The sequence below is a fragment of the Sinocyclocheilus rhinocerous genome, unplaced genomic scaffold (genome assembly GCF_001515625.1).
Source record: "Sinocyclocheilus rhinocerous isolate Xijiao unplaced genomic scaffold, SAMN03320098_v1.1 scaffold444, whole genome shotgun sequence".
NCBI classification, from domain to species: Eukaryota; Metazoa; Chordata; class Actinopteri; order Cypriniformes; family Cyprinidae; genus Sinocyclocheilus; species Sinocyclocheilus rhinocerous.
The window spans coordinates 2,089,517-2,106,753 of NW_015645540.1; the positions used below are offsets into that span (position 1 = coordinate 2,089,517).

The 17,237-nt window shown below is 38.2% G+C and overlaps 1 protein-coding gene across 1 annotated transcript; it reads left to right on the forward strand.

Annotated features, from left to right (window-relative positions):
* The first annotated feature begins 4,774 nt into the window (after positions 1 to 4,774).
* On the forward strand, positions 4,775 to 8,780 carry LOC107706330 (SLIT and NTRK-like protein 3). Its single transcript, XM_016509997.1, has 2 exons — positions 4,775 to 4,974; positions 5,818 to 8,780. Exon 2 carries the CDS (start codon positions 5,842 to 5,844, stop codon positions 8,488 to 8,490), a length of 2,649 nt encoding a protein of 882 aa, XP_016365483.1. The 5' UTR covers positions 4,775 to 4,974; positions 5,818 to 5,841; the 3' UTR covers positions 8,491 to 8,780.
* Positions 8,781 to 17,237: the final 8,457 nt, after the last annotated feature.

A 17,237-nucleotide genomic window follows, 5' to 3' on the forward strand; every position in this document is an offset into this window, starting at 1 on the left:
TAAACCACGACTCTATGATTGGCCAAAGTCCTTGCTAAGGCAAATAGCTACATGATGCTGTTTTATCTGTCTCAGCAATTTGCAAGTTTATGTTGTGGTCTGTGGAGGTTCTTACATTTGTCAGCCCACCACCGATTACTAAATTAGCGGCAAAACTGTAATTACATCATGTCTATATTATTTTCTGTCTTTTAGTAAATTCCAGAGACTATAATCCAATCGCCCTTAAATCAATTAGGTTACTTGTTAAGTACAAGCGTGTATACATACTCAGTGATTTTGGAGTTAAATCATTCTGAAGAAAAGGGTGTACAGAATTGGTAAAACATGTATATAACTAAGATGCATTCGTGGCAACTTAAATATACACCTTCCCTTATTAATATACATGCATCTTTTATTTTGATAAGAAAAGTTTATGGACATGCTATACAGTATACACCAACCACTCAAACACATTTATGACTTCATATGACCTTTAGAAGAACTGTAATAATATGTGTGTGTGTGTGTGTGTATAAATATAAAAAAAAAATAGATTTTGTTTTGTATCATATTTGATACATCAGGCTTTTATGACTCATAAAGTAGGGATGCACCAGTATCGGTATCGGGCCCGATAGTGGTCTCCTGTACTCGTACTCGTACTCGTTAAAATGCCCCGATACCAAACGCCGATACCACACAGCATGTGCATCTTTTATTTTGATAAGAAAAGTTTATGGACATGCTATACAGTATACACCAACCACTCAAACACATTTATGACTTCATATGACCTTTAGAAGAACTGTAATAATATGTGTGTGTGTGTGTATAAATATACAAAAAAAATAGATTTTGTTTTGTATCATATTTGATACATCAGGCTTTTATGACTCATAAAGTAGGGATGCACCAGTATCGGTATCGGGCCCGATACTGGTCTCCTGTACTCGTACTCGTGGGGAATGGGTGCATCCCTATCATAAAGTATCATTCAGTGAGAATATGGAGCTCACACTCGAGGAAGAAAAACACATTGGTTTTATTCAGATGGCCAAACTGAGCAAAATATGCAATTTCGTTCAGATGTTATTTATATGTCCAAAGAGTAAGATGAAATTCTGATGAAAAGCTTCTAATGCAAATCAAAATGAGATTTTTATAACAGTAAAACAGGCTGCTTACATAAAGAATCTTGAGCAAATAATCCCAATAAATGTAATGAAATGCATCAGATACATACAAACATACTTCAGTAAACTGATATACACAGGCAGAGCTTAAGTGTTCTTTTGAACCTTTATTCCTTTCCATTTAATCACCAACAGATACCCTGTGAAAGGAGAATGATAAATGCCACACCCATGCCAACCAGATGTGGAACAGTAATACTGGTAAGCTGAACTGTCATTATACGACTTTCAAGAGTTAAGAGTAGGTTAACACAGTGTTTTCAGTCACATATCACATCATTGCTGCTGCTGTGGATGAGACCAGTTGGCTTTCTTGCAAGGTTCTTATTTGCTGATGTTTAGAACAGGTAATCTGTGTTTAGCAATTTAATTCTTGTAAATTGTTTCTATATTTTACAATTCGAAAGCTCTTAAGTGGAGATAATCATAATCATTGGATTCCCTGTATAATCCTGTGTGGGTATTACATGCCCGTGAACCCGTGAACACGCTTGCGTTGTTTAGTAGTGGATGACTGCGACTCTCTCCGTCAGTAGGGGGAGCTCTCGTCGTGGCATATTTTCTGCTTCATTTAGTGTGGCTGCTTTGATGTAATCTTTTAACATTTCAAGTATGATGCTTCACATGATAAGAGGTGATTTCCCTTGGAGCACCACTACTACAACATTTGGAGTTTAGGTCTAGTGCGTTTCAATTTTTAACAAGATGCTTTTGACAAGGAAATGCTAGGCCAGAAAAGCACTCAAACAGACAAACAGATGATACACTGAAAAAGTCCTTGTGAAAACATTTATTTATGTTAAGGATAATAAAAGTATGGCTATAAAAATTTGCTCAAAATGATGACTATAACACAAAATATTAACTGTGCAACATGGACAGTGGAAATGTTTTTGATCATTTGATCATTCAAATATGTTTTAAATGGCTATATACGTTTTATTCTATATTAGAAATGAATGCTGATTTTAATGGATGAACATACACATAATTATAGATGATTAAGTTATTGTGTCCCACTTTACTTATAGTGACCCTATTGAATGGTCCTTAGTGGATTTTTGGAAACAATTAACATGATTTAACATAAGATTCAGTCACGGCATTCACCGGTCAGATATTTCCTACTATTTGCGGTCGTCCATGGCAACACTGTATATCTGATAACTGAACCAGTGCTACTTTCCTCAGAGCACATTAGTATTAATATTATTGTAACATTGCTGCAGTGTTTGAGTTGTTGCTAGGCAGATTGTTTTGTAAATTTTATTATGTAATATAAAATGTGATTTTTATGATATAACAATTATCTGTTTATTTTGTAATATAAAAAATAACTCTAAAAAAATCAAATGCATATTTTTAGCATTTATTTGTTCATTCATGTGACTGCTGCATGAATTAAAAGGGCTTCTAAAATAGCACCCTTCATCCACTGCACTTAATCCATCAGGAGTTTACATAGGGACTCCAAAGGACAGGTTCCCATGGCAACTGATTTATATCCTAATTAAAATAGGAGGGTAGTTTAATTAGCTTAACACTGGTTATTGCTGAAGGCCGGCCGTCCTTGGTGGAGGTCCATGTGTGTAAGGAGAGGGGTCATTGCTCTGTGGTATCCACGAGGTGCACCTAACTAAATAGTAACGGCACTTGTGGATCCAGATAGCACCTCAGTGTCAGCTACGCCCTTCATCGTCTGTTTTCTAAAGCTCTAATTAATGACCAGCTTCAGGCTAAATGAGCTTCAGATGGCCTGACCACCAGATTACATCTCATGATTTTTATTTATTTATTTATTTTTCTCTTGGAAAAATTGCACCTCTAATTGTGTCTCTTCAGTTGTCGCAAATTGAGACAGTTGATTTTGTCAAACAATCTTTGTTGGTTTCATGTGAGGGGGATTTATAACTGAACGAGAGTGCTTGAACTGATTTGTTAATTAGTCAAAGGTGGTGGAAATCATGTAAATCCTCAATATAATCATTCTTCAAACAAAGCTAATCTTTTGTAATAATATTAATTACACACAATTACTTGCTTCAATTGATCAGTATGTGAAAATCATGGCATGGCTATTATACTATTATGGAACGGAAATTGAATTGTTTCTTTGAAGACGATTGAAATATGCTTGAGGTCAGAATCTGGCATTAGTTTTCAGAGACGGTTGGGTTTCTGGACCCCATTACTATCTTGTCAATCACTGTGCCTTCTTCCTCCTGCACAATGTGATGGCTGCAGAAAAATGGATATCCAGCACAACATACCTTTAATAGTGAATAAAGTCGTATAAAGCCTCATAATTTCAACCCCACAATTCCTAATAATTTGTTTGTTTGTGTCTTTTCAGCTTTTCTTCTCTTCAAAGGGCTCTGGTAAATACTCTTTCAGCAATTTGATGGAAAAACACTGCTTTAATCACCTTTAACAGGCTTTAGAAGAGAAGGGAAGCTGCTGTCACAAGCTAATTCACTAGAACATGTTCAGATCTGTAGCCCTGATCTGTGTGACGGCATTAAAGATTTTTTTAAGGATCTTCAGGAAAATGCTTTAATGCTCAAAGGCACAGAGAGCTGCTGAGACAGAGTATTAACTAGCTTTAGCTCGGATTCTCTGTTACCTGTGGGAAATTCACAATAAAGGGAAAAGTAAAGTCGATATGCTTGTGTGTTCAGAATATTACTTCGGATATATGTGAGGAATTTAGTGGTTTCATTAGCCGTTTGCTTTGGTTTTAATGCACAAAACCGTGATTGAAGCTTGCAGGATGGCATATTCCACAATAAACCAAAATGGTCAGATGAGAAATCACATTTATTTATCTGTGCATATCACTGTCAAATGACAAACTCATTATGAAGTAATTAACTGGTGATTTATAAGATAATTTAATCAGCCATATGAGAAATCAGCAAAAGTGGGCATCAAGTCAACATTGTTCATTCTCAGTTCCTAAATAAGCAACATGCCCATGTATGAAGCACCACATTGTTGTGCAATAGCAGATGGCACTATGTTTCCATGGTAACCAAAATAAGGTTTCATTAAATTGTTAGGGCCCTAAAACCGTGAAGGATGATGAATAAGTAACCCAAGAAGCCTCATCGCTCTGGGAACAGTTACAGTATTATTTAATAATACGAGAATGTTGTGATACAAAGTAAATAACCCGCGTTACGCATTATGGGTACAAACAATCTCAACTACTTTCTTTCGCAAATCTAACAAATATGTATAGGAGAGCGAGAGTAACATATTTAAAGCGCGTTAAAAAAAAAAAAACCCCGCTAAACCTGAAACGATGTGTAGCGCGCCGACTGCTGCGTTCATATTCTTCTCAACATCTCGAGCATATTTGGAGCGTTTCATAGCAGGGCTGCGTGCGGGCGGGCGCGCGCTCGGTTCAGTATATTTTACTTGGAAACCGAAGTCCGAGGCAGCGCCATCCTGTGATTTATTTCAATGCCAAGTTGCATACTTGAACCGGCTTAGTTTTTCTTACTGTTTCTAGCCGAAATGTGCTAAGATCTCGCTCATCATCAGTCCTCACAGTGGTGCTGAGCTGTCTTCACTGTTGAGCGCTCGTCAGGGGAGCGGACCTGCATCCTAAAGCAAACCTTTCTGAGACATTGCAGTCCTGTCACGTCTTCGGCTCTCCTATTTGCTCCACCACGAGAGCGGAGAGGAGAAGGAGAAGAAGAAGAAGAAGAAGAAGCGGCGGTGATATGACAAGAAGCAGCATCATTTAAAGTGGTCCATCTTCTGCTCTATTAATTCCACTGCAGCAACCTGAGTGAGTAGCGCACATTTCTGCTCAGTTAATGCCTCTTGATATGGATATGGATCCGGACGCGGGCGGTGGTAAAGGCAGACAAAGGGGAATGCTAATAGATTGCATTTTAGCGCATTGGATTATCATTATGTGTTAATTGTGTCTCTGACAGCGTAATATAATGCAATGAATCGCTCTTGGTTAGCTAATTAACATTGTGTTCAGCTTCCATAAGTTAAGCTTTTTCACGCAGTGCTTGAATGGTTTCCTTATATGTCTGTATTGCATACTCAGTTCAAAGCTGGATAGATCTACATTATTTCAATGACCTGCATGCACATATACTTCTTCAGTAATCAATAGAACCTAGGTCTTATTAACATCACATTCCTAAGTGCCCTGCTGTGCACATTAGCTAATAGGTGCTCCTGGAGGAGGGGAGAAAGAAATATTTTCCATGGAGGTCAAATTGATATTCCAGAGTCATTAGTTGATTTAGAAACTAAAGTGAAACCTCTAGAGAAGTATGATGCCTTTAAATGGATTAAGTCACACTTTGCTTCTTCTCAATATGACTGTAACAAATGCAGCAGGCATACTTTTAAGTCAATATTAAGCTCTGGTGCATTTGATGACATTGGTTATTGAAGCCTTATTCTATATTTCGAGTATATTGTTTGCAGAAAAAAACTGCAGTCAAAGCAGCCAAGCTGCATTCCGCTCTGTCATACAGTATAGATGATAGCCTCACCTATTCTACAGTCATATCACAACTAACTTGTCAAAAGTCAACATCATTTGGATTGAGCAGTGTTCATCATCCTCTATGTATTCACGCCACTAAAACTGTTGTATTTTTTTCAGTGCAGTGAAGGAGCTCTTGAGGCTATGCACTTGCCTGCTTTTGGTGAAAGCATGTTGTGGGTTACACTGCTAAGCACAATTGCACTTGGATGGACAACTCCTATCCCTCTACTTGATGATTCAGAAGAAACAGATGAGCCTTGCTTTGAGCCCTGCTACTGCGAAGTGAAGGAAGGCTTGTTTCATGTTCATTGTGATAGCAAAGGATTTACAAATATTAGCCAAGTCTCGCAGTCATGGCTTAGACCATTCAAGCTCTACCTGCAGAAGAACTCTTTACGGAAGCTCTATTTCAACAGTTTTTTGCACTTGAACAATGCAGTGGCCATTAATCTGGGCAATAATGCCCTGCAGGATATCCATGTTGGGGCTTTCAATGGGTTGAGCTCCCTGAAGAGGTTGTACCTTCACGAAAACAAACTGGAAGTGTTCCGGAATGACACATTTCTCGGACTGGAGAGTTTAGAATACCTTCAGGCCGACTATAATGTTATCAAGAGAATAGACAGTGGGGCGTTCCGAAATCTCCACAAACTCAGAGTGCTCATCCTTAATGACAATTTAATACCAATGCTGCCGGCGTTTCTTTTCAGATCTGTCTCTCTCACGCACCTTGACTTGAGAGGCAACCGACTAAAAACGTTGGCTTATAAAGGGATTTTGGAATATATCGGTCGCAGTCTTATGGAGATCCAGTTGGAGGAGAACCCTTGGAACTGTGTCTGCGATATCATCCAGCTCCAAGCCTGGCTGGAGCAGATTCCATACACTGCAGTTGTTGGTGAGATCACATGCGAGTATCCTTTCCACCTCCACGGGAAGGACCTCAGAGAGATCAAACGCAGTGAGCTTTGTCCTTTATTGAATGAAGCCGAGATTGAGTCAATTCTAGGCATTCTCCACTTACCATTCTACACAGGGAGGGTGAGGCCTACAAAGCCATCATCTATAGTCTCCCCCAATCAAAACACTGTTTCCTCCATGGAACAAAGAGAAAGACCCCCAAAGCCAACAAAACGACCCAGGCCCTCAAAGACACCACCAACACCACGTAGTGTGTTCCCTAATCAGCCGCCTGTAGCCGGATACCAGACAAGGCCGCCTATACCGATCATTTGCCCCATTGGATGTACCTGTAACTTGCATATTAATGACCTTGGTTTGACAGTCAATTGTAAGGAAAATGGGTTTCGGAACATTTCTGAGTTAATGCCTCGACCCTTGAACGCTAAGAAGCTTTACTTAAGTGGAAATCTCATTCAGAGAATTCACAAGTCTGATTTTTGGAATTTTTCCAGTCTTGATTTATTGCACTTAGGAAACAATCAAATATTTTACGTCCAAGAGGGGGCTTTTATTAATCTCCCTAATTTGAGAAGCCTTTACCTGAATGGTAATAATATTGTGAAGTTAACTCTTGATATGTTCCATGGCTTGGACAGCCTTGAGTATTTGTATTTTGAGTACAATGAGATACGAGAAATCCAGCTGGCTGCCTTCAGTTTAATGCCCTCCCTGCAGCTAGTCTTTCTCAACAACAACCTCCTGCAAACGTTGCCCATGGGAGCGTTCGCAGGTACCTCGCTGACACGCCTGAACCTGCGGAACAACTACTTTCATTGCCTCCCAGTCAGCGGTGTTCTAGAACACCTGCATGCTGTCGTCCAGATCGACCTGAATCAGAATCCCTGGGACTGCTCCTGCGACATCATCCCTCTCAAAGAGTGGTTGGACACGCTGAGCTTAGTGGTCATAGTCGGAGAAGTGGTGTGTAAGACCCCCGAGCTGGTCTCAGGAAAAGATTTACGCTCTCTGAATTCTGAAGTGATTTGCCCTGAGCTCCAACAGTCCTCGCTGTCTCCTGCCAAATCAGATAGCGGGTTTGTTACTACATATCCCGAGGTGGGGCCGCACCCGACGAAAGGTGCCATACCCCTCTCCGTTCTCATTCTCAGCCTGCTGGTTCTTTTTGTGTCTGCGTTCTTTGCTGCTGCAGCTCTTTGCGCATATGCTCTTAAAAAGCGAGAAAAGCTACCCTTTAGGAAGCAAGGGGAAGTGGGCCTGGCAGGCATTCAGATGGAATGTGGAATATTCACAGAACAGCCACCCACCTTACCAGAGACTCCTCCTTCCAATCACGTGTACGATAGCATCGGTGCTCCCTCCTCACACATGGGCAGCAACCCCGTTTACAAAAACGGACAGGAGGAGTCAAGGCAGAAGCATCCATTCTCAGAGACAAAAGAGAGCGGTTCGCACTACAGAACGCTGGTGGAGAAGGAAAAGGAGTGGACCATGGCAATCTCCAGCTCCCCCATTAACACTATTGTCACTGTTGGTGTGCCATGTGGTGACATTGCCAGCTTCCATGAAAACGGAATTCTCTGCCCGACTGTCATTGATAGCCAAGGTCCCACGCCCAAGGTGGGATTAGTGGACAGTCTTTTTGGCACAACTTCCCAGTTTAGCAACCTGCCTGACAGACACACGCACCCTCCCTCAGAGTATCCACATGCCAAACAGGATGCCAGACAAAAGCAAATGATCACAAACGCCACAGGGACAAGGACAGGATGTCCTAATCAAACCCAAAGTGATTACCCTGAGCTGAGGGCTAGACTCAAAACAAAGATGGATTACATTGATATGCTGGAGAGGTCATATCAATTCTAAGACATGTCAGATGTAAGACTGCACATCCAAAATGAAAATGGTAAGATGGAAAAAGAATTCATGCGATGTACGATGGTACGGTTTTCCCTCAAGTTGCTCTGGAGGAAATCCCTCGTTCAGATTTTTTAAAGTGCCTTCATAAGAGCAGCCAGCAATGTTGTAAATGAGTATTTTTGTATCACAGTTTTATTTATCTAAAATACATAGATTTAAATTGGAGGGAAAGGGATCAACTGTTTCCAGACTTTGAGATGTTGGTAAACATGTGACTCAAATTATACATATGAATGCAGGGCGTGCGGTCTTGGCTTTTAACTGGTTTGCATTGAAAACTTCTGAGATATTTTTTATTTAACTGAAAATTGTCCTTCAGCAATAGAGATACTGCAGTTATTGTATAACTGTTAATTGCTTTGTTGAATCTGTATTTTCAAATTGAGTAGATTGTCTTTATTGGGACTTAAGGAATGGTTTTATGGACCAAGGTAAGGTCAAAATATGTAAAAGTTTGGGAACTATTGATCATGTCTACAGATGTACCTTTTCATGGTCTATCTCACAAAGGCAAAGACAGATCTGTGCATATATTTATTCTTAGATTTCAGTGTTGCAATTATTATTGTAAGACATCATGTTAAATCAGTGTATAATGATTATGCCTCTGGTTTAGCCTTCCTTGAAAAAAAACCATGAATTCAATAAAGGGTGCTAAACTAAGCCAAGTTCTGCAAACTGTACCATTTTGAGTAGCGCACGTGCAGATTTTGGCCTCTACATAGCATGCACACACATAAACAGCACTTTATCCATGTGCTTATAGTATGCTTCAAACGAGATTCGAAAGAACAAAGTGTTTCAAATGAGACCTCATATGCTGGAAACTAGTAAATAACAGTGTGAAATTTGTCAAGAGATTGCATGATATTGACACAGTCAATTTGCGGAAGACTGTCAGGTCACCCACAGACCTGGAGGAGAGGAAGCAGAGAATATGTGCAGCATTCTTATAGCATCCTCTGCAGTCTCCAGTCCCCTGAGTGTCCATGGGAGGGCATCAGTTAGATACACCTATTCACCATGCATAAGCTGGCTTAACCTAGTTACGCAGCATTGTGTAAGGGAGAAAAATACCCTTTTTGGCATCATACTGTAAAAGCCTTGAATAAAACCAAACCTGGAAAGAGATGAAGCTGAATATTTATGAATATCGAAGTTCCGTCATCCCACGGTTTGATGTTTGTCATTTTTATTTCCTCATTCTCATCAACTTCTTCCATTATTTCCTCTCTGATTGCATGAAATGCAATTACAAACCTTCACTTAGAGCCATCTGAACACATTATCCCATTTCAAAGAGCTACAGTAAACATTAAAGTAATGGAGCATCTAAAGTATGAAAGTGTGCGCCAGAATGTTTTAATTGCTCACAAAAGGGTTTTGCTGTTGGTCCAGTTTCTCTTGAAATTGGCCAGTAGACGAGCTGAAAGTCCAAGGACACGTGTGTGAAAGGAGGATAACATCAGAGCCCCGGATCGGCTCTTATCGCGCTGCCCCTGTTTATTTTTGCTAATGTTGTACTTGGCAGATTCCATCCTTCACCGGCCATCCATCATTTACACAGTTGGACTTTATAATGGCATTTCTGCTTCTGGCATCCAGACCTGCTTGTCAAAGAGAGCAGCTTCCTAACCACCTTTCCTCTGCGATAATTCATAAAGCTTTTGTCCAAAGTATGAGGAGAGATAGTCCTCTCAATGCCACTCCAGTAACCCTCATTATACGCCTCTGCCACCCAATCCCACAGACGGCCTGGCCAACTGATCCTGTATGCAGTGAATGCGATCGCAGGGGCAGTCAGCTGCTCTGCTACATAGTGCTCATGTGCCTCGCCAAGACAAAGTGGCATTTAACCAAGAGACCATGAACAGAGTGAAACGGGCAAATGTGAAATGATTGCTTATGTTTAATGGTTGATGGAATCTAACTAACCAGCAGTTACTTTCTTTGATAGTATTGTGTGACTTTTTTTATGGGAAGGCTCCTAACATAAAGTGACATCATTATGAGGTTAATAATTACTTCTGAAAAATGTTCTCAGAACAGCCATTTAACACAACACCGTTATTATGAATTCTGAACACGACATATGGCGATGAATGTGAAAATGTAATGTGCCGCACCGCGGATTATGTGTTCCCAACACATAAATGAGCCACAAAGTACCTGCAGAATTTTCAATGGGATGCAATTAGTCAGCAAACGATGTGTGCCGTTGCTCTCTGACATTTGCATTTTTACCGGAGACTGTGGCCTTTTCCTCTGGCTGTCATGCCTGTAATGTGTCTGCTCAGACATGCCGTCAAAACCCATGCCCCTTGGGAAATTCAGGGACACCATAGTGCAGACAGTTGTCATTTTACTTAGTTGAAATGCTGGACAGTTGGACATGATTCAAGTGTTCTGCTGTCGTCAGAGCTGTTCTTTCTCAAAATGTATCACCGAACAGAAAAATATGAAAAAGTTTGCACTGGCTTGCATACAGATTTATTTCACTTCGACAAGAATTAGGTGTGTTACTGTTCTGAAAAACCTCAGCAAACGCCTTTCTAATATTGACCCATATTGCTGCGGTATTGTGTTTTGTGATATTTACTGCATGTGGTTTGCAATTTAACCTTTCACTATATTGAAGTTGCTTGTTTGAGAGAGAAAAGGGGAATAATAAGAATGTGCTTGAAAGGGACAGGTAGGGGACAGAGAGAAAATGGAAAGGTTATTTAGAAACGATAAATTTAGTTTAAAATGAAAAAGCCAGATTTTAATTTCCCACAGGTCTTATTGAACCAATTTAATCCCTATTGATTACTATACTACAGTATATTATATTTTCATTGTTAAAATGGTAAACAGCAAATGTTACTCTAAAGAGCTATTTGACAACTAGGAACTGTTTGTTAACTATTGTCAACAAATCTTTAAGTTTTGTTTTGGTGGTGTATTTCGGTTGATTCAGTGATATTAAATAACATTTTTGATTTGAATAAAATCTAATTGTTTAGCTGTTACCACATGAAGCACTTTTAGTAGGGATGAAAAATATCCAAATCTGTACCATATTGGTTATTATTTAATATATAATATTTAATTTTCATTTACCAAATTTTGTATATTTTATATTGCGTGAGTATCAGATGATTCCAATGCTAAAGTTAATCTTTAAAAAAACACAATAATTTAATAACACTGTTAAATGTAACATTTCTGAAAACTTCAAAATGAATATTCACTTTTCATATATTGTACATTGTAATGCTGTGATGCCAAAATTCACTTGTAGAATTTGAAATGATTTTAGTGCTTTTTTCATTATTGAGACAAAATAGTATAGCATGTTGATATATTAATATTGGCATTTATCAGTTAATGTATAAAAAACTAAACAAAACAGTCGGTCGGTTATCTGTCAGAATTTTAATTTCAGGACATCCCTATTTTCCCATTCCCGTCTCTCTCTGTGGCTCACATCCACCTCATTGTCATATCAGCTCACAAACCTTGACTGAAAGATAAACTGAGGTTGCTAGTATAGGAAATGATAAGAAAATATTACCTCACACCGCAAACTTCTCTAAATGTACAGCCGGTGCAAGAACAGGCTGGTATTTTGTATGCTGTACAGGTTCAATCTCTGTTTGAAGCAGCTCTGACACCATGCTGAGAGCTTTGTCTTGGGAAAAGAGAGTAGGATGCTGTCAAACCAGATCTTTTGTTTCTCCTCCTTTACTTTTCCTTCTTCATCTGGAATTAAACTCTGCCAGCAAGGAGAAAAGTTGTGTTTTAGTGTCTGACGAGTGACTTTTTATGCCCAATTTCTTCGTACAGCGCGGAGTGCTGATATAGTTAGTGTGAGTTGGTTATTCCCTGTCCATGGTGCTGAATTTCTTTTGTGCAAAGGAGTGCGAAGGTATCGGCAAGGCATACTGCAATGCTCTGTGCTGTGCTGTGCAGCTTTTACAGTGTGCTATTTCCTGCAGTGGGAGCTGATTTTAATGCATTTGATGATGAATCTAGAATCTAGTACACTGTGATGCAGCCATCAGCACCGTCTCTTAAGTCCGGCATCTGCTGTAGTTCTTGGACATTTATGGGAGATCTGTCAGTGTAATTGTGTGTTTGTCTTGGCTGGGAGGGCATTGATCTGACCCACGGCATCTAACGGAGCACCATCACTGTCTCAGTAATCACATGTTTTCATTAAGAAAACTTAATCAGCCTGGAAGAGGGAGACAAAAGGAAAACTAAGCAAATTATATGTGGTATTTGTTTATTTGAATGTCTTGATTTTTTATATTTAAACATTTGAAGGTAGTGCTTTTTTAGGTAGTGTGATATCTGCCAAAGGGTTTATGGGAAATCACTGTAAAACAAAAGAAGCTTTTTGGAAGTTTAGACAGCATTGGAATGTTTTTAAACTATGTTTTATTTTAAATCAGGCTTATCTATTATTATCATAGGAATATTTTGCTGATCATGTTTTTGCCATCTTTCATCTAGCATTTCCTAATGTCTTTCTTCAGCTTACACAATATAAAGGGAGAAAGAGATAGACATGCACGCACAATGGGAGTGATGATTTTATTATACTAATATTAAAAATGCTGAAGTTTACACAGAGGTGTTTATGTCTGTGTCAGAGAGAGCTGCTCTGGGCAGGTGGGAACTAAATATGGAAAACTAACATAGGAAGAGGCGAAAAAATAAAGCCAAAGAAAAGCTCTTTGTTTATAAATCTCCTATCCATGTGTTTAATGTCCTACTCAATCACTTATGATAGAAAATTATGTTAGAGTTTATGTACAGTCAGTCGGTAATTATCACAAAATACGACAGGGTGATTGGGAGTCTTGTACCAGCCCGAAGACATTTATTTTGCAATAATAGCCGTGTGATTGTACATTATCAGGGCTGATAACTAAATAAATAAATATGTGTGCATGAAGTGTTGATTTGTGTTGATCTTGAAGCTAAGAAAAAATACATGCACAACTACAGCGTTACCATGGACAATGGTGAATATAGTTTGCAACAGTTGGGTTCAGTAAGTAAAAACGTAAAAATGTTTTAAATAGGGGAATTGATTTTAAACAATAATATACCTTTAAAGATAGATCTACTGTGATCTACATTGTTAAATGAAGGTATGTGCTTTTTTTAAACCCACATTATTTCAGTTTCTTTTTTAAATAATCGTGTTCAACAGTGGAATTCCCGATGAACAACTACATTACCCATGATTCAGCAGAGAAATGTCCACCAATCAGTGACAAGCAAATTGTGCTAAATGAACACTTTAGTGCCTGGCCACGCCCATGAAACACCACAAATGATGTGATAGAGTCTCCCAATGCTTTCAAACTACGTAAATATCCATAACAAGCATATTTTGTAATAAATATGAAAAATTATTGTTTCTATATACAGTATATAATTAACATATTGAAATCAATAGTTTCATATTTCACCATTGTTTTTTAAATAATTGTTATTCACAGTACTTGATGGGATTGTAGTTCTTTCCCTCAGTAAATACTTCAAGTACACAGTTTTGGCTTTGTCTTTTTTGTCTGATTTTCAAAGACTCTTTTTTTTTGTTGCTTCAAATTAAAGCTTGTTATGTTGTAATTCATATTGTATCTGGCTGGTTTGGTTCATGGCTTATAACTCTTAAGCAAAGACTTAAAAAAAAATCCCCCCATACTTCCAGAACCAAGACCATTGAAAACGTGGACAGGTACTGTTGCAGTCTATTAAGAAATATCTGAACACTAGCAGCGTGATTGACCAGTCAGAATCAGCTATTCCAGAAAGCCATGTTATAAAATAATATACTGCATTAATGATGGAATTTAATTTCATAATATAAAACTAGATTCCATATTTAGCTAATTACAAGAGATTCCACGGAGCTAGATAAGACCACAACCAGTGAAACGTACAGTATGCAAGAAACTTCTTATTGTTTAGACAGAATGAGAGAAACGGTTTTGCTATCTTAATGTTTGTATAAGCAACCTGAAGCTATATGCAGTGTTTCAGCATGATAAGACATAATAGCCATAATAAAGAGGGTTTTATGTTTTATATTGGATGCAACAATATAATTACACTGAAAGCATAATTAGTGCCCTTCCATCTTAAGAATATGCATTTCTTTTTCAGTCGATCTCAAACCAATCAAAATATCTGTGGAGACCCTCCATTTTCCTTAATTTAAATGAGAGTGCTGACCCCATTAGATAAAAAATAGAAGAGGGGACAGACTGCATTCATTTTGAGAACAGTGATTAATTACAGATGTTACTGAGACAATGAAATATAGATCATACCGACTGGGACTCCAGCCGGGTTTACTCAGTGTCAGGCTCTTCCAATTTGATCAGAGGAAAAGAAATTCATTGCTGAGCTATTTGGCACAGGTTTCCATGATCATTAACATTCTCTTCAAAGGCTTGCAAAAAAGCATGCTACCCAAAAACTCCACCGAAAGAAGGAGAAGGAAAGCTGTGACATGCTGTGGTAGATTTATCTAGATATTTTGTCTTTGCAGTGTGTTGCAGCTAATTTGGAGCTTGTGGCTTGTTCTAAATGGCGGCCTGAAATGAAATCTCTAAACCAAATCCTCGACGAACATTTGCTTTGGTCGACAGATGCACGAGAGAATGAATGGAAACGAGAGGATGTGCGAAGAAAAAGGCGAGAGAAGATATACTTTGCATGGCTGAGATAAAGGACAGATCATTAGTCAGGGCTCTTAATATAACTGCAGGAACAGGAGAGCATGGCACTGTCAGTTTTTAGACATTTGGGATCTATTTTCATTTCATGTGTGCTTATTTCACAACTATCTGCAGAGGTTTAACATCTAGCTTACATTAATGAAATATTAAGTGTGTGGGCATGTTTATTTTTTTACTGATTTCTTGACTTAAACTTTTTGTTTTGTTATCGCCATCTTTTAAACTCTTAAAAACAATGACTAATATGTGTTTTATGTACAGTATATAGAGTCCACCTACATTTTGGAACATTTCCAGAGGAAACATTATGCAAAAAAGCAATTCTTTTCATGATGAAGTGCAAATTGTGACAGACACAATTCTAGCTATTAATCAGATGTAAATGGAATAAGCGTTCTTATTATAAATAACACACATACACATAAGTGGACACTTCAAAAATATTGTTACACGAGGCTTGCTTAAAGCTGAAGCTAAAGCCTTTTTTTCTGTTAAATAATTTTCTTCTTTTCTAGGTTAATATGGAAAAGAACTATAGGTAAGCCATTCGTAGGTTGATATTTCCAAAAAGTGTAAGCATTATTGCGTTATCAAAACTTTGCACTGTTTGTGTGAGCATCCCGATCAGCCCGACAATGTGTCATTGGCTCAACCTGTTTGGGGTGGACCTACAGGATTTTTTGAATAGAAGTAGAGCATTTAGGAAATCTGTTTGTAAATAATCATTATTGTTGCAGTTCCATTTGGTTTTGCTAGTGTTGCTGAAATTACACATTTTAGCTTTAAATGCACAGTTATTTTAAGTTGTAATAATATTTAAAAAATATTACAGATTTTACTGTATTTTTAACAAATAAATGCAGCCTTGGTTAGCAAAAGAGACTTCTTTCAAACATCTCAAACTAGTGTAACCTGCAATTTAATGTTTCAACCACAGATGGTGATAGAGAGGCCAAACCTCCGTAGTGCATCTTTGAAGGGACAGATCATCCAAAAATATTTTATATATGTTGTTTCAAGCCTTCTATGACCTATTTTCTGTTGCAAAACCCAAGAGAAGGTATTTAAAGGGGTCATATGATGTTGCTAAAAATAACATTATTTTGTGTATTTGGTGTAATGTCTCTGTGTTTTTCTTCATACAATGAAAGTCAGTGGGATTCAATGTTGTGTGTTCCCCAGTGTTTTTGTTTTTTTTGTATTTGACATGAGAGTGAGTAAATTATGACAGAAATGGCATTTTTGGGTGAACTATCATTTGAAGGAAACTAGAAGGCTTTTGTTGTGCCTGCTTTCTGACTAATATCTGACCAATTATGCATTAACAGTAGTTTTGATCACGTTTAAAGTCACCATGAATTCAAAATTGATCATTCGTAATTTAACGGAATATTGCAGTATTTATTATAAATTATTCATCCATGCACATCATTATTTTTTTTAATTATGTGCCCTCATAATTAACCCCCTCTCCCCTTCACAAAGACATCTCTTCTCTGATGACATTTTCACTCACTGGCATGAGGGCGGGACAATATTCCCTCCCGTCCAGCAACCTGTCACTCACTTCAGAGCTCAGCAATTAGCAAACATCAATTCAATGATCTAATCAGTTCCTACAGACAAAATCAAGTCCATACATTTTTTTTTTGAAGTTTCACTCAGTTTCAGTCCTCCACTAATGTTGGCACCCTTGGTAAATATGAGCAAAGGTGGCTGTGAAAATAAATCTGCATTGTTTATCCTTTTGATCTTTCATTCAAAAAAAAAAAAAATCACAGAATTCTAACCTTTCATTGAAGTAAAACAATGGAAAGTGAAACAATGAAATAAATGTTTTTCTCTAATTCACATTAGCCACAATTATTGCCACCCAATTATTGCAACGTCCTTTCCCCAAGATAACTGCTCTAAGTTTTCTCCTATAATGCCTGATGAGTTTGGAGAACA